Source organism: Carassius carassius, chromosome 46 (assembly GCF_963082965.1).
Source record: "Carassius carassius chromosome 46, fCarCar2.1, whole genome shotgun sequence".
Lineage (NCBI taxonomy): Eukaryota > Metazoa > Chordata > Actinopteri > Cypriniformes > Cyprinidae > Carassius > Carassius carassius.
The window spans coordinates 7559734-7582634 of record NC_081800.1 but is presented as its reverse complement, the minus strand read 5'-3'; the positions used below and the strand labels follow the sequence as shown (position 1 = coordinate 7582634).

General features: G+C 38.3%; 1 protein-coding gene across 3 annotated transcripts in view; it reads right to left on the bottom strand.

Annotated features, from left to right (window-relative positions):
* The window catches only part of LOC132128952 (voltage-dependent L-type calcium channel subunit beta-3-like), a 38163-nt gene that overhangs the window by 10781 nt on the left and 4481 nt on the right, over positions 1-22901 (bottom strand). For 2 of the 3 annotated variants that reach the window (XM_059540364.1, XM_059540366.1), the window contains exons 3-10: positions 8052-8171; positions 7646-7768; positions 7404-7522; positions 6926-7005; positions 6681-6700; positions 2519-2599; positions 2384-2442; positions 967-1067 (exon numbers count right to left, since the gene is read on the bottom strand). In XM_059540364.1, coding sequence (XP_059396347.1) covers positions 967-1067; positions 2384-2442; positions 2519-2599; positions 6681-6700; positions 6926-7005; positions 7404-7522; positions 7646-7768; positions 8052-8171 — 703 coding nt within the window. The remainder of the gene's footprint in view (positions 1-966; positions 1068-2383; positions 2443-2518; positions 2600-6680; positions 6701-6925; positions 7006-7403; positions 7523-7645; positions 7769-8051; positions 8172-22901) is intronic. The other variant, XM_059540365.1, reaches the window with a different exon arrangement.

Here is a 22901-nt window from a genome sequence, read left to right as displayed (position 1 = left end):
ACGCCATAGAATGTGTGCATTTGCCCACTCAAGTCGGTTACGGCAACGAACTGCAGCCAGGTCGAGACCCCGATTAGTACGACGAGCATGCAGAGGAGCTTTCCTGAGACAGTTTCTGACAGTTTGTGCAGAAATTATTTGGTTATGCAAACCAATTGTTGCAGCAGCTGTCCGGGTGGCTGGTCTCAGACGATCTTGGAAGTGAAGATGCTGGATATGGAGGTCCTGGGCTGGTGTGGTTACACTTGGTCTGCAGTTGTGAGGCCGGTTGGATGTACTGCAAAATTCTCTGAAACGAACATTCAATTCACGGGCAACCGCTCTTGTGGACATTCCTGCAGTCAGCACGCCAATTGCACACTCCCTCAAAACTTGCAACATCTGTGGCATTGTGCTGTGTGATAAAACTGCACATTTTAGAGTGTCCTTTTATTGTGACGAGCCTAAGGCACACCTGTGCAATAATCATGCTGTCTTATCAGCATCTGGATATGCCACACCTGTGAGGTGGATGGATTCTCTCCGCAAAAAAGAAGTGCTCACTAACACAGATTTAGACAGATTTGTGAACGGTATTTGAGAGAAATAGGCCTTTTGTGTACATAGAAAAAGTAGTAGATCTTTGAGTTAAGCTCATGAAAAATGGGGGCAAAAACAAAAGTGTTGCATTTATAATTTTGTTCAGTATATTTTTTCTGCTAGTATGAACATTTTATTATGGCAGATGCCTTTCTCATTACAGTTTTGACACAACCTTGAAAACAAGCTAGTAATAATGTAAAGTTGGTAACATTTAAATAAGTAGAATTTGTGACAACAGTGATCAGTACATTGCATAAAACCAATTGTTTGAGTATGCAACATAAACGCATGGGCACATGATATTCTGGATGATGTTCTGTCCTTGAGCCATCTTTATTGTTGAGCACTGAAAGGTGTACAGTATTTAGTGTGTGATGTTCTCACCCAAACTGGTTCGAGTGTTCGACCTCTCCATGATAGGTCTCTTATTGAGAACCGATCTCTTGGCCAAAGAAAGGTCAGCGGTCACTCGTGTTATAGAAATCCTGTCAGCATAACAATATATTAGTACACTTGATGTGAAAGAAAGATTCCTCGCTCAACTATCGTATGGCTTTCAAAGACATGGAATAAAATCACATGAAATGTATAGACAATTTTTTACAAATTTTCTGGAACTTGCCAAATACTGTCACTAGGGGTGTAACGGTACGCAAAAATCATGGTTCGGTACGTACCTCGGTTTTAAAGTCACTGTTCGGTTCATTTTCGGTACAGTAAGGGAAAGAAATGCAAACATTAAACTGCAGGTTGTTTATTACTATAATTTGTTTTTTAACAATTTGTTTACACTTTTAAAAAAATACTTTTTAATAAAATATATATAAAATAAAAAAAGAATAAGAAATAAAATACTGCTGCAAAGTTCTCCACTAAATAAAATGCTCTCAGTCTCAAACCAATATCATATAATAAAATGTAATGAAAAATATAAATAAATAACTATGATTACAGTGCATCATTACCTATCCCAGCTTGTAGGCCTGCTCAAATTTAAAAATTTTATATAACTTTTCCAAAGTGTAAAGTGCAGCATCAACATTTACAGTTTTTAGACCTGCTCAGATTTCATTATTGCGTTGGACCAATCGGAATTAAGAGCAAAGGTCTGTTTAAATGCCGACGGGAGCTGCGTTTGAATTACAATCTTTTTTCCCTAGTTGTAGTGATGTTCACACTCATGTGATGCCTTTTGAAAACCTTAGGCCGGTGACACACTGGCATATTGGACCTGTCAAACATAGTCTATTTTGCCGTCAATACTGTTGATGGTGTCCTTTTATCAGTAGGCTTTATATTTATGCTCAACATGAAATATAGATATTGTTGTCGTGAAGCCAAGTCTGTCCTGGTCTGTCGGCGGCCTCCCTCTATGTCATCTACAGTAGCAGCAGCGCGCCAGCGCCGCACCAGGCACGATTCTGATGTGTAAAGTCAAAGAAAACGCTAAGCAGCCGCCACGCAACTGACACACAGCAGAAACGCCACGCTCAGGCCACGCAGCCTGTGTGTCACCGGCCTTAGAATCAGCTGCAGGGCGGGATTTGCGCTGAACGCGGAGACTTCTGCGACTTAATATGTTCGTTTGGAAACACGAAAATGTACATGTTCTGCAAACAAAATATTGCATTCGGTCATTCGGTACACACGTGCACCGTACCGAAAGCCATGTACCGAAACGGTTTGGTACGAATACACGTACTGTTACACCCCTAACTGTCACCATAAAAACCTAAGAATGAGTAAATGTTCGTATATTTATACAGACAAGAAAGGTGCCAAGATGTCTTTTAAAACTCACCGTCCATCAAAGCGATGTTTGAGAAAGTCAAACAGGGCTTTCTGCATCATATCTGTCACCTGTTGACATTCATGACACATGAGACAACAAATTTGAAAGACAAATTCAGAAGGCTGTATAATATTTAGTGCTCACTTCGTAGCCCTTCAGTGAAGGCCCAACCAGAACCACAGGCCTCATGGATGGCACCACATCATATGGAGGAATGTGTTCAGTCTAAGTGAGAAAGACAAAGAGTGGCAATGTTACGTAGAACTATAAAATTAACAACTACAAAAACTGGATTAAGAAAAGTTTCCGTAAAGTATCAGCATAGACTGACAATTCTTGCTACAAACTGCTATACAGGTGCATCTCAATAAATTAGAATGTTGTGGATAATTTATTTCAGTAATTCAGCTCAAATTGTGAAACTCCTGTATTAAATAAATTCACTGCACACAGACTGAAGTACTTTAAGGCCGGGCATACACGGTGCGATTTTCATCCGATTTTGAGCCGAATTCTGACTTGTGCGACTCTTTTTCGGGTCAGGCAGATTTTCAGCATTTTCTTGCGTCATTTGTCATGCAGTGCGATTAACCTCTCCCAACCGGCAATCAGTTGGTCGGATGGATTTCTGACATGTCAGAAATTTTCGCACTATTGAAGCAGGGCTACGAACCGATTTTCCACGTTTCCCTCACTGTGCAAAAAGAGGTAAGAAAATGCCTGCTTACCTCCAGTTCGCATTGCAAAATGGATAAACCATATTGGCCATGGCCTCCGAGCCACCTGCGCGTCCAGATATGCTGACAGCGTTTTTTTTTTGGACATTTCAGCACACAGATTTGCACATATCACCAAAGCAGTCCGTTTATCCCGGGAAAGCATGTTTATTCTGAAACCACCACAAACATCCGGATTCTGAGGGATCATACGTGTTGATTCCCCAAGTATAGTGTGAGCAGTCAAATCGCAACTCGACGATCGGACCGTACAGTGAGCGCATACAAATCGTGAGCTTTGGCTTTACATCGCATGCGATCTACTCGTACAGTGTGAGCTGGTACCTTGCCGAAATCACACAGTGTATGCCCGGCTTAAGTCTTTGGTTCTTTTAATTGTGATGATTTTGCCTCTCATTTGAACCCACCAATTCACTATCTTAAAAAATTTGAATATGGTAACAGACCAATCAGCTAATCAACTCAAAACACCTGCAAAGGTTTCCTGAGCCTTCAAAATGCTCTCTCAGTTTGGTTCACTAGGCTACACAATCATGGGGAAGACTGCTGATCTCCGGTTGTCCAGAAGACAATCATTGACACCCTTCACAAGGAGAGTAAGCCACAAACATTCTTTGCCAAAGAAGCTGGCTGTTCACAGAGTGCTGTATCCAAGCATGTTAACAGAAAGTTGAGTGGAAGGAAAAAGTGTGGAAGAAAAAGATGCACAACCAAATGAGAGAACGGCAGCCTTATGAGGATTGTCAAGCAAAATCAATTCAAGAATTTGAGTGAACTTCACAAGGAACGGACTAAGGCTGGGGTCAAGGCATCAAGAACCACCACACACAGACGTGTCGAGGAATTTGCTGAACCACAGACAATGTCAGGGGCGTCTAATGAGAAGAAGAACTGGACTGTTGCCCAGTGGTCCAAAGTCTTCTTTTTTTTTTTTAGATGAGAGCAAGTTTTGTATTTCATTTGGAAACAAAGGTCCTGGAGTCTGGAGGAAGGGTGGAGAAGCTCATAGCCCAAGTTGCTTGAGGTCCAGTGTTAAGTTTCCACAGTCTGTGATGATTTGGGGTGCAATGTCATCTGCTGGTGTTGGTCCATTGTGTTTTTTGAAAACCAAAGTCACTGCACCCGTTTACCAAGAAATTTTGGAGCACTTCATGCTTACGTCTGCTGACCAGTTTTTTGAAGATGCTGATTTCATTTTCCAGCAGGATTTGGCACCTGCCCACACTGCCAAAAGCATCAAAAGTTGGTTAAATGACCATGGTGTTGGTTCTTGACTGACCAGCGAACTCCTCAGATCTGAATCCCAGAGAGAATCTATGGGCTATTGTCAAGAGAAGGATGAGAAATGGCAGACCAAACAGAAGAGCTGAAAGCCACGGTCAAAGAAATCTGGGTTTCCATAACACCTCGGTAGTGTCACAAACTGATCATCTCCATGACACACCGAATTGAGGCAGTAATTAAAGCAAAAGTAAACCAAGTAATGTGTTTTTTTTATTGGTCTTATTGGTAGTATTCTAATTTGTTGTGAATTGGTGGGTTTTTGTTAAATGTGAGCCAAAATCATCACAATTAAAAGAACTAAAGACTTAAACTACTTCAGTCTGTGTGCATTGAATTTATTTAATACACGAGTTTCACTGTCCATTTCCAGAAAGGTAAGAAAAACATCATCAAAGTAGTCCATCTGACATCAAAGGGTCAGTTAGAATTTTCTGAAGCATTGAAAATACATTTTGGTCCAAAAATAGCAAAAACTACAACTTTATTCAGCATTGTCTTCTCTTCCGTGTCTGTTGTGAGAGAGTTCAAAACAAAGCAGTTTGTGATATCCGATTCGCGAATGAATCATTCGATGTAACCGGATCTTTTTGAACCAGTTCACCAAATTGAACTGAATCGTTTTAAACTGTTTGCGTCTCCAATACGCATTAATCCACAGATGACTTAAGCTGTTAACTTTTTTAATGTGGCTGACACTCCTTCTGAGTTCAAACAAACCAATATCCCGGAGTAATTCATTTACTCAAACAGTACACTGACTGAACTGCTGTGAAGAGAGAACTGAAGATGAACACCGAGATGAGCCAGATAACGAACAAAAGATCCGGTTGCATCGGTTTTCGGATCACCAGTAGTTCTCTCGGACAGTTCGATTCAATAAACCTGTAGAAGAAAACGGTTCACCGGTTCACCGGTTCTTTTGCGCTCAACGTAATGGCGTCGTTGGCGATGATTGCAAGCCTTCGGTTTACCCGCGCTCATAACATTAGCACAGAATCAGTTCAGAATCAATCACCAAAAGAATCAGTTCGGTTCAGACGCTCTGTGTGTCAGTCTGCTTCACGCTGAATCACAAATGCACAGTATCATCAGCTCCTCGGTTCTCGAATCGGATGCGTCTGACAGAAACGGTTCTTGACTCGTGAACGAGTCATTATCTGGCTCGGCTCGGTGTTCATCTTCAGTTCTCTCTTCACAGCAGTTCAGTCAGTGTACTGTTTGAGTAAATGAATTACTCCGGGATATTGGTTTGTTTGAACTCAGAGGGAGTGTCAGCCACATTAAAAAAGTTAACAGCTTAAGTCATTTGTGGATTAATGCGTATTGGAGACGCGAACCGTTTAAAACGATTCAGTTCAATTTGGTGAACTGGTTCAAAAAGATCCGGTTACATCGAATGATTCGTTCGCGAACCGGATATCACAAACTGCTTTGTTTTGAACTCTCTCTCACAACAGACACGGAAGAGAAGACAATGCTGAATAAAGTCGTCGTATTGGCTATTTTTCGACCAAAATGTATTTTCGATGCTTCAAAAAATTCTAACTGACCCTCTGATGTCACATGGACTACTTTGATGATGTTTTTCTTACCTTTCTGGACATGGTAGTGTCTGGAGTAGACCATTCACACAGCTTCAATGGAGGGACTGAGAGCTCTCGGACTAAATCTAAAATATCTTAAACTGTGTCCCGAAGATAAACGGAGGTCTTACGGGTTTGGAACAACATGAGGGTAAGTTATTAATGACATCATTTTGGTTTTTGGGTGAACTATCCCTTTGGGGCCAGTAAGAAAAAATGTACCTTTATTCAGCAAGGATGCATTAAATTGATACAAATTTCCACAAAAAAATAAAATAAAAAAATTAATAAATTAAGGAGTTTCTTGAGCAGTAAATCAGTATATTAGATCATGTGACACTGAAGACTGGATTAATGATGCTGAAAATTCAGCTTTGACTTTGACAGGAATTAAATTAAAATTTTAAATATATATTTAAATAGAAAACAGTTTAGAATTGTAAAAATATTTCACTGTTTACTTTATTTTTCAACAAAAAAATTCAGCCTTGGTGAGCATAAAACATAACATAAAACAACATTTAATAAAATCTTTCCAAACCGAAACAATTTTTTAAAAATTTATTTTTGTCTCTATTTTGAGCAGAGATGCCAAAAGTTATACGCTATAAGTACCTCACTAAATTATTTTCTCAAATCTGACCGATCACAAGGAGAGATAGTTATAAGATATCTAACACAAATCCATATCAACACACCTACCTGCTTTAGCTTCTGTTTGGCTTTTGAAAATAAGAAAACACATAAGAATCAGCATTCAGAAGATTTTAGAAGCAAAATTGCTAACATATACTCTATTCTGGATTTTTACAGGTGTTTGACACTGGAAGCCTTAACTTATGACATAACATGCATTATCTTAAGAAGAGAAGCAAAGAATAAGAACAGCATTCCCATCCACACCCCCCCTGCAAAGCAGCATGGCGCTCAGGCCCTGTCATACTCACTCTCACCTGCAGATGGCGGCGTGGATCTCCAACCTCCTGATACCATGTCGCCGAGGCTTGAGGAGGAGTTACCACTTTTCCTGCCGAGAAAGAAAATCATTATCACCATCACAGAGCAACAGTAAATACCTTTACAGAGCTGGTAAGCTATCTGGACATTACCAGAATTGTCACTGAGAAATATTTTGGCATCTATATTTGGACAATCTCAATTCCCAGCTTCATAGTATGCAAACAGCAGCACTGGAACAATACATGACCTACTGCATGTGCATAATTCTGACGTGTGCAACCATTAGACACTTTGCTTATTTCCATAAGGATAAGAGGACTCAATCGACAGATTTGGTGGGTGGTTAGATTTTCTAGGGGCTAACAAACAGCTGAGTTTGCATATGTGTCCATATGTAATCAAATGTTTTCATGGATTAAACTTCTGAAACAGATGCAGTTCTTCGCAGTCTAGAGAAAGAGAGACCTCTGTTGTTTCTGCTCCTGTTTCAGTCTCATGGCCTCCAGTCGGAGGGGGCTAGGAATGAAGCTGATGTCTGCCCCCTCCTTCACCAGCCTTCCAATCCACCAGTCATTATTGTACTTCTGCAATGCAGACACAAGGAACCAGCACTATTATGATGAGTTATTATTGGCACTGTTAGCAAAGGGGACTAACCTGCAAAACCTTTTACACGTTTGTCTGCATGTATTGTACATGCAACTCACTTCTTTAATGTGCAGAAAGTCTTTGGCTTCAAAGTTTATGGCAGCACCCTGAACAGGACAGTCCTCATCTAGAGCCCCGCAATAATTCACATTGGTCTTCACTGCGAACGCTACAGGTTTGGACTGCCAAGGAAATCAACGTTAATAATGTAAATTGCATTTGTCATTTTTTTGCCTGCAGCAATGAGTACCTTAACATAAGCAACTATCAACAAATGATGAAATGATCCTCTTAAAGTTTACAATATTGACCTAAATGCTAAGATGTTGTTACTCTAAACACATTTGTATAGATGATCCCATCCCAACACATTTATAAAGCTACATGAGTCTGACACTTTGTTGTTGCCCACTGTGCAAAAAATAAATAAATAGAAAAAGCTAATTGAAGAAGAGCTTGAGGAACCTTGGCTCTCTCGAGCTGCAGCTGGGCCTGGCGTTCGGCTTCACGCCGATACGCCTCGCGGTCCTCCTCCGCTGACAGGTCGGAATCCGAAGGTCTGCTCGTGTACGAATCGGCTGAACCCTGCAGGAACAAGGGAAGCCAAGAAAATTTGCCATTACTAGGAAATTAAAAAGCACTGGAAATAGCCCATGGCATGTAGTGTAAACATAGCTTAGCTAGTCATAACACTCATTAATCATCACAAAAGATAGTTAGAGGAAGACAAAATTTGTTAAAAAATAATGAACCATTTAAACAAAACTCTTGGATTCTAGAAAATGGGTAGAAGTTTACAGTAAAGAAGTGACACAAGAAACATGCAGAAATGTAAATAGACTTTACAATACCATTTACATAACTAGCAAACTGATAAGCAATTCTTGTGTTTCTTGAAACGAACTATACTTTGGCCTTTAGACATGTTGAGGACAATCTGATAAAGTCCAACGCAAGCATCAGAATAGGGAAGAAAGTTGATTTAATTGACTTTGAATGTGACATGTTTGTTTGTGCTAGACAGGCTGGTCTAAGTATTTCAGAAACTGCACGCACAAGCATCTCTACGGTTTAGAGGATGGTCCAAGGAAATATCCAGTGGCTGTTCTGTGTGTGTGAAAATGCTTTGTTGATGCCAGAGGTCAGAGAAGAATGACCAGACTGGTTTGAGCTGATAGAAAGAGAACAGTAACTCAAATAACCACAACTGAGTTCTGCAGAAAGAGCATCTCTGAATAAACAACACTTCAAACTTTGAAGCAAATGGACTATAACAGCAGAAGACCACATGTGTGCCACTCCTGTCAGCTAAGAAGAAGAAAATAAAGCTACAATTCACACAGGCTCACCAAACCTAGACAATAGAAGATTGGAAAAATGTTGCCTGGTCTGATGAGTCTTGATTTCTGGTGTGACATTCAGATGGTAGGGTCAGAATTTGGAGTAAACAACATGAAAGCATGGATCAAACTTGCATTGTCTCAACAGTTCAGGCTGCTGCTGGTGGTCTAAAACACTGCACTTTTTGTACACTGGAGCTGAAATGCTTATGGTCAGTGAGTCATCAAATGCTTTTCCAACGGTCTGTACAGTCCTAACCAGCACAGCCAGCTTCAAACAAACCAAGAAACATATAACTAACAGATTCCACAGGGGGTAAAAATGGAACCTTTACACTACAAACGTTGATAATTCATAAAATATAACTGTGATCTGTTGCATAGTGATCATAACACTCAGATTTCATCTGTACTGCCTTTAAAGTGACAGATTACTACAGCACTAGTGCGATGAGCCTGAGGCAGTCATGTTACACTCAGAACAATGATTCGACTCTAAATAACAAAACAAAAACCACCCAAATATACCAATAACAGTGGAATTTGCATTTCAAAGCAATGCCAACATCTTCCATAACCATAGTGATAACAAACTGTAATCCAGTTCTAAAATTTGCGCATCCAGACCAAACCTTATATTAATCAAACAAAACAACCTCTCTCTGAAATTCAAATTCACGGTCCACAAATTCATAACCAGGTACATTTCACCTACCTTCTTCAGGAGAATGGTTAGTGGTTTGTTTGTTACGCTATCTCATTCTCTCTGAGCTCAAGAGAGACAGCAGCACCCTCAAAGCATAGTCCTTTGGCTGGTGGCCCTTTCCTGGTCCACTCTGAAGATTGTTCCTGGTCCGGGAATGATCAACTGGCGCTCAAAGCCAGTCAAAAACAACACAGAGATCCAGTACCCAAAACAGAGCAGTCATGACTGCCCTCAGAACCTCACAGCTGGGAGGGAGAAGACGAGAAACAGAGAGAGCAAGCGAGAGAGAGAGAGAGAGAGTGTGTGTGTGTGGAACTCAGGAGACAAATGAAAATGCAAGCGAGTGGTACTGTTAGAAGATGGAAAAATGGAGGGAGGGATGAAAATGAGCACCTCAGGACTAGCCAAGCTGCAGTGAGCAGAATGCTTTGGGAGAAAAATGACTGAATCTCACTGTGGACAGAAATAGGGAAGCTTAAGAAAACACTGTACTAGCATCATCATCATCACCACCAACAACAACTTTTTCAGCTGTATCCACCACTATACCATGCATAAGATTCATACAAGGTATATAATATTACAGATTATAATAAGATACCTGTAATTATATTCTGCATATTCTACAATTATATTCTATTTATATTAGTTTTTATATCACTAATTAAATATCAAGTAAAATTAGTCAAAAAGTAAATTTGTAATATTGACCATGTGTCTCCTTTGTCAGGTCAGGTGTTCTCATTATAGAGTGAAAATAAAACTATTTGTAAATAAAATGAAATTTTAAAAAGCCAAATAGAAACCTTTACATTGGTGGTTTCAGACAAAAATATAAAATTGTAAATTATTTCTGAAATGGATATATGCATGCATATGTAAAATTTTTAAAAGAAAAACGAAAATGTGCACTATCCATTGGTCACGTTGTTTTATGTCATATATATATATATATATATATATATATATATATATATACACACACACATACACACACACATACATGGAAAGTTTATTTATTTGTAATATTTAGCTGAGTGGAAATCTCCAAAAATGCACTCCTCCATGAAGCAAGCCAGTGAAAATCAGTGCCATTAACACAGTGTTCTAACATTTTGTTTGAACAATAGCATATTGACGAGGTATGAAGTAAAGCACACACACATGCACACACACACACACACACACACACACACACACACAACACACATATTCACACCCTTATCGACTATATTCACAACAGCCAATGGAAGAAGAAAATAGGTAAGAAAGTGCAGACTAGCATATTTAACTCTCTCCGGCTCTGAACAGAAGGCTTGTTTTTGCAGATTCAGCTCTTTCATTGTGAGCAGCGCGTCATCGCCACTGTCTTTGAATAGCATTCATCTAACATTAGTAATTAGGGGTGCTCCGATCAGGATTTTTGAGGCCAATCACAGAAAGCAGTATCTGCCTATATGATCACTGATACAAATCTATTTAAAGCCTTCTTTTTATCATGTAGAATTATTTAAAGTGATGATCCAATCAAGATTTTTGGACATTTATTCAGGACATGAAATTCATTTATGAAAATGAATTCCTCCTTTTAGGAGACTTTTGAGAGAGATTTGAGTGGTGGAGGGGGGCATTTTTTAGACATTTTTCAAAAATATATATTTATCTCACCTAATCAACCTAATCAAACATGATCATTTTTGTTTTGACAATCATGCAATTGTTGCACAATAGCTTACAAAGAGCACAAGCCTTATTTTGTGAGCTTTATGTGACATTGTAATAAGAGGAGGGGAGTGTGATTGAGAGTGTGATTCTTTTTATTTACACAGTAATAAATTCTTTCATAGACGTGTTTAAAACACAAGATATAAGCAACACATTATTTTTATGAGATCGTCCTTGAGATCGGCGATCAAACATCCCAAAGCGATTATCGGCCGATAGTGACCGGTAGCCATTCAGTTGGAGCACCCCATTAGTAAATAATCTTCCTCATAACAAAAACATAACAGAGCATTTCGAGAACCACTATGCTATTCTCTTATTTGTGAAAGATATTGATTTATCTTAAGTCGCTGTGCAACTGGCTGTTAGACTTTCTGACTGGAAGACCTCAGGCAGTACGGGTCGGCAGCAACACATCCAGCACCAGAACACTGGAGCCCCCCAAGGATGTGTGCTGAGCCCCCTCCTCTTCACTCTGCTGACCCACGACTGCACACCGTCACACAACTCCAACCTCTTCATTAAGTTTGCGGAAGACACGACTGTGGTGGATCTCATTTGCAACAGAGATGAGACAAACTACAGGAGTGAGGTGAGCTGCCTGGCCAGGTGGTGCAGTGACAATAATCTCTCTCTGAATGTGGAGAAGACAAAGGAGATTGTTGTAGACTTCAGCAGAGCACAGACTCTGTGGAGAGAGTGAGCAGCACAAAGTTCCTGGATGTGCACATCACAGAGGACCTCTCCTGGACTGAAAAAACTGCAGCACTGGCCAATAAATCACATCAGTGTCTCTACTTCCTCCACAAACTGAGAAGAGCCAGAGCCCCGGCCCCCATCATGTGCACCTTCTACAGAGGCACCATCGAGAGCATCCTGACGAGCTGCATCACTGTGTGTTATGGCGCATGCAACGCGTCCTGCCGGAAGACTTTTCAACACATAGTGAGAGCAGCTGAGAAGATCATTGGTGTCTCTTTCCCCTGTTCTGTACGGTTTACTTCACTGGTTTGCACTCTATCGGCCATGTGCCTTGTGCTGCTTTACTTATCTTTCTTATTACATGACCTATCTGTATATTTGTACTGTATATTTTATTATGTGTATTTAATGTTCTACTGTTAGTGTTATCTGTACACACCAAGGGTCTGAGAGCAACACAATTTCAATTCTCTTTATGTATGTGCTATACATGTGGAAGAATTCACAATAAAGCAGACCTTGACCTAATAGAGATATATTGGCTAGCTCACAGAAATACATTTCAATCTGTAGTGTATATTGAGTTCTGAGATTAAGTTTGATTCATTTTAAGCACACCTAGTGGTTGCTAGGGTGTTCTGGTTATTTTAGCACATTGCTATTTGGTTGTTACAGTGTCCTGAGTGTTCTTTTAGCACATTGATATGTAGACCATCCAGGTACCTTTGGGATACTAAATTTCAATGTAATACGATTGGGACACACTACTTCTAATTTTGAATACTATTTAGGATAGAAAGTTAACTTATCAGAACACAACATACAGGACTGTGGCACACTGTTAACTAGTGTTCTGAGTCTTTAACAAACTGTTTGCCTGGTTGTTAAGAATGACTTATGTGGTTGCTTATTGGTGTTAGGGGTTTGTTCAAATAATAATAAGGAATAATTATTTGCAATATAGACATGATGAAGCATTATGGAACGATTTTAATGCATACCTGCCAGCCAATCAGAAGAGTATTCAGACAGACCATGGTATAATGCATATTAAAGTATTATGCCCTTCCTGCCTTCCAGTCAAAATAGCCATTCGGGGAGGGGCTCTGTACAGATTCTCTGTACAGGACTCTTTACGACAGCCCCTGACTACTGTGTGCCTGCACTGATTTTGATAGGAGAAATACCAGACTGCATTCACCAGTGAAGTGTAAAAAAACTCAATATTTGTAAAACATGACATTCATTTAAAGGTACAGTATGCACAAAATGTTGTCATGACTTCGGTCTGATCAGCAGGATGTTGTTGTGTTTTGACAGTTCACCATGTGCTCGTTGTCTTTGTGGTTCCCTCCCCATCGTTATCCCAATTACTACATCAGCTGCCATCACACCTGTGACTTGTTTATTACTTAGTTCTCCCTCTTTTTAAGTTCCCCTCATGTGTAGTCTTGTGTCCAATCATTGTGGTATTAATGTGCTACGCTTTGTGACCTATATCTAGTCTTGTTGCGTCCTGCTGTGTTTTCTTAGGCTCCAAGTGCAGTTTAGTGTTTTCAGTTCACCTTCTCTTCTGCTTGCTCTCAGCCTCTTGTTTCACCAGTCTTCTGTTCCCTAGTTCCTGACCTGATATCACCAGAATACTCGGTGCGCCCTGCAAGAGACTCTCTGCTCTGATGTTGCGTCAGTACCAATGCTTCGACTCTTTGAGTTGTACTCCCTCTGACGTTGCGTTGGCTCTGACGCTGGGACTGTGTGCACTGGTCTTCATCCACTACCTTGCCTGGTGGAGTGGCTGGAGGCTCGTGTTGACTGTTCCCCTCGTCCTTCCTCTAATCTCAGCCCCAGTCCAGTGGTGTTTGAGACTTAAATAAATTTGAGTTGTACCTGCTAATTGAATCAGTGTGTTTCACTGACAAATGTTGCCTTGTTGAGATATGTTCAACTGCATGTAACATTTAATATGGTGACTTATGACAAAGTAATGATCTTGGCTTAGAATAACAATTAATACATTTGTAAGAATAACTTGTAGTAATAACTGTATTTACATTATGTAAGCTACTAGCAGGTACTGCCCACATCCACATTCCACTCCTCTTTTTCCTCCCGTGTCCAAAGCCCGAACTCAGCTATGTGCAGATGTTTACTCTCCTCACCCTTTTTCTTAGTGAGCCTCTGAAGGAAGATGAAGTTGGTTCCCACCCACTCCCGCTTTCACTGCAACACCAAATATAGCACATAACCCCCACCCCCCCCCCCCCACAAATCCCCCTCGGCTTCTCCTTTTCCCTTACAGGACATAGATCATCTCCCTCTCTGTGCGTAATCTTCATAGATTCACTGCATCATGGATATCATTTATCCATCTGACACATTCATAATTTTAACATCCATATACAGCCGAGGTTATCAAACAATACCACCTTGTTGTGAGGCAGGTGGAAATAATAAGTGGATATTAAGACATAGAAAAGGCATAATAGTGTAAAGACAAGCAAATGCCTCTGAGAGTAAAACCACATTGCCGTGGGTGGAATGATGAAGGTGGTCGCTGAAATCGATGTAGTTGAAGAAAAAACAGAGGAGAGAATGAATGGAAGTTCTGTGCTGGTGGGAGACGTTCTTCTGGTCGGTGAGGCCATGGAGATGCTTCCTCCTATATTTGAAACTCAGCCCTAATTCTGTCAGCTCCAAATAACAGCCTCATACAAAGCGAGCAATACACACGGGAGGGAGGAGAGGAAGACACAGGGAAAAGAGAGAGAGAGATATGGGAAGAGAGACAGACCAGCGTGAACAAAAGTCCCATGAAAAAAGGACAAGTCTCTTGAGATTCTCAAATGCAACCCAAACAACAACTGTATCTCAAATACAAATGAAGATGATTAATATTTTCCATCTAAGGGCCATCTAGTGTCTTACTTGGTTCATATTTTAAAATGGGTTTAAACAACACACTTCACTGCTTGTTGTTAGACTTACAACTAAAAAAATAAATAAAATAAAATCAAGATATATTAAAGTTTCTTACCAAGAACAATATATATTAGTGTCCACACTAACAGACAATATTAGCATGCTCTGCAGTTTTGTTGTCTGTTGCTTTAAACATATGAGCTCTTTAAAGTCATTGGGTTCTGATTGGCTGTCAGTGTTTTATCAAATTCATCAGCTGGAAAGGAAAAAAAAATGTTTGTAAGGAAATGTATTTTGTTTTTAGAAATTAATGTACTGATTATGAAGATTCTTTTTGCATTGTTTTCCAATTGAGGACATCCCTGGATGTTTTATTTTATTTAGCTCACTTCTGGGAACAAAATTGTCCCCAAACTATGACTAAATAAACTTGCAAACACTCTCTTTCTCTCTCTCTCTCTCTCTCACACACACACACACACACACACACCATCTGCAGGCAGCTCTGCAGTGGAGATGTAACATAACAGGCCAAGTGAGAGCGAACGATCATTGTAACATCACCTCAGCTCACTGCAGATTTTGATGTTTGTTAGGACCGCATTACTATTAAAGGTGCAATGTGTAATATTTATAAAGATCTATTTACAGAAATGCAATGTAATATATATAACTATGATTTCAGAGGTGTATAAAGATATTTCTTAATGAACCTCTATGTTTTTATTACCTTAGATTGAGCTATTTCTATCTACATACACCGCGGGTACCCCTTACATGGAAGATGATTACATGATTAATAGATTTATGCAAAACAAATTGAAAAAAATCTTTATCTGATACATTTTTACAGCAGTTTAATTTAGTGGATGTTTTCAACGAAAGAGTAGTGAATTTGCCCACAGTATATTGTTATGTTTTTGAAAATTTTCAAAGCATTTTCCCAAAATATAAGTCAAAATAAGATTTGTCACCAAAAATCATTCCATTAGATGAAACACAGAGAAAGTTGAGGCCAAAATAAGACTCAACTTAACCCCCTAGTGGACGGAAACATCCCCAACAACGCATAAGGGTTAAAGGGTTAGTTCACCCAAAAATATAAATTATGTCATTAATAACTCACCCTCATGTCGTTCCAAACCCGTAAGACCTCCATTTATCTTCGGGACACAGTTTAAGATATTTTAGATTTAGTCCGAGAGCTCTCAGTTCCTCCATTGAAGCTGTGTGTACGGTATACTGTCCATGTCCAGAAAGGTAAGAAAAACATCATCAAAGTAGTCCATGTGACATCAGAGGGTCAGTTAGAATTTTTTGAAGCATCGAAAATACATTTTGGTCCAAAAATAGCAAAAACTACGACTTTATTCAGCCATTATCTGGCTCGGCTCGGTGTTCATCTTCAGTTCTCTCTTCACAGCAGTTCAGTCAGTGTACTGTTTGAGTAAATGAATTACTCCGGGATATTGGTTTGTTTTAACTCAGAGGGAGTGTCAGCCACATTAAAAAAGTTATCAGCTTAAGTTATTTGTGGATTAATGCGTATTAGAGACGCGAACCGTTTAAAACGATTCAGTTTGATTTGGTGAACTGTTTCAAAAAGATCTGGTTACATCGAATGATTCGTTCGCGAACCTGATATCACAAACTGCTTTTTTTTTAACTCTCTCACAACAGACACGGAAGAGAAGACAATGCTGAATAAAGTCGTAGTTTTTGCTAATTTTTGATGCTTCAAAATTGCCATTGCGTTCCTAAACTCAACAGAATTGTGTGTGATTGATTAAAATGCGCAACACTGTAAAAACGCCTAAAATAAAATACAGCGCAACATGAGCAGATCTTAATTTAATGCCGCATTCGACACTGTCTATTCATACTCACTTTGTTAGCAACAGACATAATAGATTATATTTGTTTGTGCATGGGGCATTATTTTTTTGTCCAATTAAGTGACATTTTTGCCCCAAGTCCCCATACGTGGCCACAGCCTTACACACGCTCCGCCTATGACTGAGATGTCTTTTAGAGTTTATAAATGCAGTGCTCTTTGCTCGCATTCTGCCAAACCATGCACACAGCAGCCGCTTGCTTTAGTTAAAAATAAAAGTGTTCTGTGAATGTTGATGCTTTAATAACAAATATTTATCGGGAGCGTGTATGCTGGGATTTCATAAATTTCACAGGGAAAAGTAATATAACTAGTAATGTAACTAATTACTTTTGAAGTAAAGTAATCAGAACAGTAACATGATTACTTTTTAAAGGAGTAATCAGTAATCGGTAATTTGATTACATTTTCAGAGTAAATTGCCCAACACTGTTAATGTTACACATTATATATATGGGTTATATAGTAAGATTTGACTTAACCCCTGATCCCCTGACCTAAATGGTACATCATTGTAATGGAATGAAATTATGCCGTAAAAGGGTTGTATAAATATTATAGTTTTGCAAATTAAAAACAATAATTCAAAATTATGGTATACTACAATTAACTGAACATCAATTTGATTTCCAACCTAAATTTTGGATGGAGTAAAGAAGTTTGATGTGGGATATGCCAAAAACCACCATTTTATTGGGGGCATACAGACAACTGATTACTGTGTTTAAACTAGCTACTTTTCATGCTAGGTTACCTGTATGTTGGATAATAGTTCTCACAACAAAACAACATGGAATGTATGTGAAAACAGTAAGCTTGAAAACAGTTATAGCACACCAAAGTATACTGTATTTATGGAATATAGCAGCAAAAAAAGAAAAAATGTGGTGTGAAAGGGCTATGGAGTTGTTGTGGACTGCATGGGACAAACTCTTAGTTTACTACGGAGAGCAGGAGGCAGACACAGGAGTGAAGCACCCGTATATCTACACATTACCCCTCCCTGTGTTTATGCCCTGTGCGTGGAACAAGCGGGGAAAGTGATCCTTAATGATGTTATGGCCATTTGTGAACTGTCAGAGTGGCCATTCTCCATCCATTATTAATGCGTTGGATTTCAACACCGCTCTCGGAAGTACACACCCTGCAGTAATATCTCAGCCTTCCTTCACATTTCACTCTGATTCTTTGTGAAAAGCACTGAAAAAAACACAAACACCCCCAGTATTTGCTCTCAATAGTGAGCAGGAGGAGGATGAATTTGTGTGAGTGTGTGTTTGTGTTCAGGAGATGCTGTAAGTCTTTGTCTATCAGATATAAAGATGGTCCTTCAGCCTAAATTTAGCCTATTCCTGTCTGATTATCAGTCAGCAGAACTACAGCTGAACAGACACAGACTTAGTCCAGACTTTACACTAACCAAGCTTTGGCATTGGAGAGAAAACTAAACTAGCTAGCAGGTAACTGTATTAACCATAAAAACATTTCCATTACTTGGAAAATTACTTGGAAAATTTCTAATTTTCATTAAGTTTAACTTAACATACTAAAATAACTAAAACTGAAATAAAAATTAATCGAAATTATACAGCCCTGTTATTAATGCTAATGACATCACAACATCAACCTGCTCTCTCATGTGTGTTTCTAGTCTACCAGGCTAGATCCACCTATTCTGGATCAAGCCAATGATCATGCAGCAATTATAAGAAAAAAAAAAAAAAAAAATATTGCAGATATTAACTATTTTTTTCCTTAAAAGATAAAAACCCATTTTCTTTTTCCACAAGTGTTCCTCTTGTGATAAAATAAATGCATTTAACTGTATTGGATGTGCACTTGCAGTATTCTTCAAAGTATAGTTTTATAAAACATACTTAATATTAATGTAATAAATGGCCACTTACGTGTACTAAAAGAGAGTTCAATTTCATGACTATGCTTCTTAGTACACTTTTTAGAGGTGTGCTTTGTAATAACAAATTTTTTTATTTATTTTTTTTTGCATTTTAAAGAAGTACACTTGGTGGGTTTTTGTTAAATGTGAGACAAAATCATCAGAATTGAAATAACCAAAGACTTAAACTACTTCAGTCTGTGTGCAATGAATTTATTTAATACACAAGTTTCACAATTTGAGTTGAATTACTGAAATAAATGAACTTTTCCACGACATTGTAATTTATGGAGATGCCCCTGTATTTTGATGTGTTGACTATCATACTAAAGTAAAGTACATACTAAACAAAATACATTGCGTCAAAGCAACTGAACAACATTCATTAGGAAAACAGTGTGTCAATAATGCAAAATGATAGTTAAAGGCAGTTAATCATTGAATTCAGTTATGTCATCTCGGTTCAGTTAAATAGTGTCTGTGCATTTATTTGCAATCAAGTCAACGATATCGCTGTAGATGAAGTGACCCCAACTAAGCAAGCCAGAGGCGACAGCGGCAAGGAACCGAAACTCCATCTGTGACAGAATGGAGAAAAAAACCTTGGGAGAAACCAGGCTAAGTTGGGGGACCAGTTCTCCTCTGACCAGACGAAACCAGTATTTCAATTCCAGGCTGCAGCAAAGTCAGATTGTGCAGAAGAATCATCTGTTTCTTATTCCAACAATTATTGCATTTTGAATATGGATCTTTTTCTTACAAAAGCACATCGATTAGCTACAGGAGGCCTTTGTTTTTTTGTTTTTTATTTCACGTCTTTTGGACTGATGCGTGCAACACCAGCTGACTGCAATGATAGAGCTTGAAAGATCAAAGACAATATTTAATATAACTCTGACTGGATTCGTCTGAAAGAAGAAAGTCATATACACCTAGGATGCCTCGGGGGTGAGTAAAACACAGCCTAATTTTCATTTTAAGGTGAACTAACCCTTTAATATTCATGATTAATTATTAATAATGCTATACTACACTGTGTGTGCTACATGAATAGAATCTCAAACCATGCACACAGGTAGTTTTAGAGAGTTGTGCTTTTACTTTCCTAAGTGATCAGACTCATGTTATTTTTCCATGCTGGATCATCACCTACATCTACTGTACTTCATATTTTTAATTTACATATTAAAGTGGAACAGCAGAAATCTAGCCTCAAATTTCTATGATCTGTATTTTACCATAGCAAAAAAAAAAAAAATGATTTCCACTCTGTTTTCGAACTGGGATTTAGTTATGCAATGTGTGTTTAGTAAGGTGTCAGAAAGATAATGAGTAGCACAGCAGCGCACTCAATGCCTTCTCGTCCCAGAGTGTCCTGAAGTGCTCTGGAGTGGGAGGGGCTGGAGGACGTATGGACCTGCGCGTTATGTAAGCCTTCACATCAAGAGTCCTCCTTCACACAAAAACACTGTGGCGCTACCATGCTACAATAATCCTGTAATACTATGGTACATTGATATATACTGCAGTAATATTCCTCATGTTTTGTTCTGCTGCCTTGAGACTCATATTTTTACTTTTTCTTCTCAGAGTGGATGAAGAGAGAGAGGAGGAATGACACGATGCACAGAACTGATCAAACGCAAGCAAAACAGAAAGTGTGTGAGAGAGAAAGGCTTATACTTGCAGTTCTGTAAGACTATATATATGCTTTTAATCAATATTAATTTTTATGTAAAAATGAAAGCCCTAGAAGTTGCCCCGAGTCCACATATGAGAGACGGTTCATGTGGGGTGTGTTTTCATACAATGAGAAAGCAGATGGGATCGGATAGTCTTGAAATAGATCCACTCAACAACAGCAGCAGGTAAATGCCACTGTTTCTCCTGCAGAGATGAGTCACAATCCAGCAAGACAACCCCACCCGAGTCAGAGCAAAGATTTCTGTAAGTCAGCGCATGGAAACAAAAACAGAGCCACAGCTACAGCCCCACAAACGGCTCCAGTCAAAAATTAAATAAATAAATAAACAGAGACCCGAACCCTTGTATCCTAAGCTCCTAAAAACAGAGATTGCTTAAAGAGTATAGAGTAATGTTATGCTTATCTTGATTTAAACATCATATGTTTATTATTAAGACGCAGCGTGTCATTTCTGCAAAGAGAATTGCAAAATAAAAAGTTTATTTTTATAAATATCTTCAAGATTCAATAATAGTAATATTTTATAGATTAAAATTTTAATAAACATTGCATTATATAATAATATTATGTAATATTGAACACATTTAGAGTATACTCCCATTTAAAGGTTTTAGGTCAGTTTTTCATTTTTAAGAAATGAACATTCTTTATTGAGCAAGTATGCATTGATACTTATTTATTGAAAAGATCAAATTAAATCCAATCGATACAAAAAATTGCTTGCAGTAAATCAGCATATTAGAATGATTTCTGAAAGATCATGTGACATATATAAAAAATATATTAAAGTAGAAAGCAGTTGTTTAAAATTGTATGATTTTACACAATATTACTGTATATCCTGTATTTTTTTTTCTATTAAATAAATGCAGACTTGGTAAGCATAAGAGACTTATAAATAAAAAAAAAACATAAAAACACTTACAACCCTTATTTCTGCATCAAACTGAATTACAAAAATAAATAAAAATTTTATTCTATAATTGTAATATAATATAGATATAATTAAAATGCTAATCAATATAGCATTATATAACAGTAGAAGTTTTACCAGTGTCCGACATTTGAAACATTTCAATTACACTGCCATTCAAACGTTAGGTCCTTTTTTTTTTGCTCTGAATATTATTTTTTATTCAGCAATGACAAATTTAAGTGACGGAAAAGATCAACTAAATTGATACAAAATATTTATGTAAAATAAATGCTGTTTTGTTTGTTTGTTTACTTTATATTCTTCAAAGACTCTTCAAAAATGAACTTACATAAAGCAGGACAAAATGTTTCCATCATAAAAAGATAATAAGAACTGTTTCTTGATCATTAAATTAGCATGATTTCTGAAGGATCATGTCACACTGAAAACTGGATTTTTAATCCAACAAATACAGCCCAGGAGAGCATAATAGACTTTCAAAAATAATTAATAATTTTACCAAACTTAAACAGTAGTGTAAATGTGAACTAGCAACTGCAAACCCATTTTTCCATGATCCGCTGTGTTTCATACTTTTAGCCATGACTATATTCAAAATGCAGTGTAAACCATCCCTTTACAGCACATTCACCACTGTCTTATGTATGTAAAGATTCCATAATGTACGTCGCAGACGCTTATTTTCAGGTACGTCATCACAGCACAGTTTTAAATAACACAGACAGAGCGTGAAGATGAAACATTCACCAGCAGCTCCACTTCAAATGAGCTCCATTAATATTTTACTATTTTAATATTTTAGGGACTGTGATATTTCTGGGAGAAAATTGAAACTGCCCCAACCTCCTGATCATGAAAATTAACAACCCCCTCAATATGCCATCTCTTCTTTCCACACACACACACACACACACACACACACATATATATATATATATATATATATATATACAAACTCTCTGTTAACACATTAAACGGCTGCATGGCAAATGGACGTCCAGATGGTCAATGTCCCTGTTAAAGCTTGTGTGTAAACTTGTCTTTGCTTGCGCACAGATGAATCTGGAGTAGGTATCTAAGGGTGGCACATTTCACAGGCTGAATATAAAGACGAATGAGCTTTGGTGTGCCCAGAACAAACCAAAGAATTTGGGTCACTCATTACAAAGGAAATTAATTGATGTAACGAGGGAGTGTCATGGAGAAATTCAGTGCGCTTGTCATAAACTATTTTTTCCTTTTGGTGTTTTCAAAAGATTCTCTTAAGTAATGCATGAAGATGCTGCAGGAGAGTGATGGAGCTGCCTCCATCTAGAGGCCACGTCTTGGACAACAGCACAAAGGAGACGGTGACATTAGGGTAGGCTACTTTACACAAGCTTTTTAGATATGTCAAAAACTGAATAAATTACAAAGAAATCCAAGGACACTTATAGTCACCCAAATAGAAATATATATATATATATATATATATATATGGTACATATAAC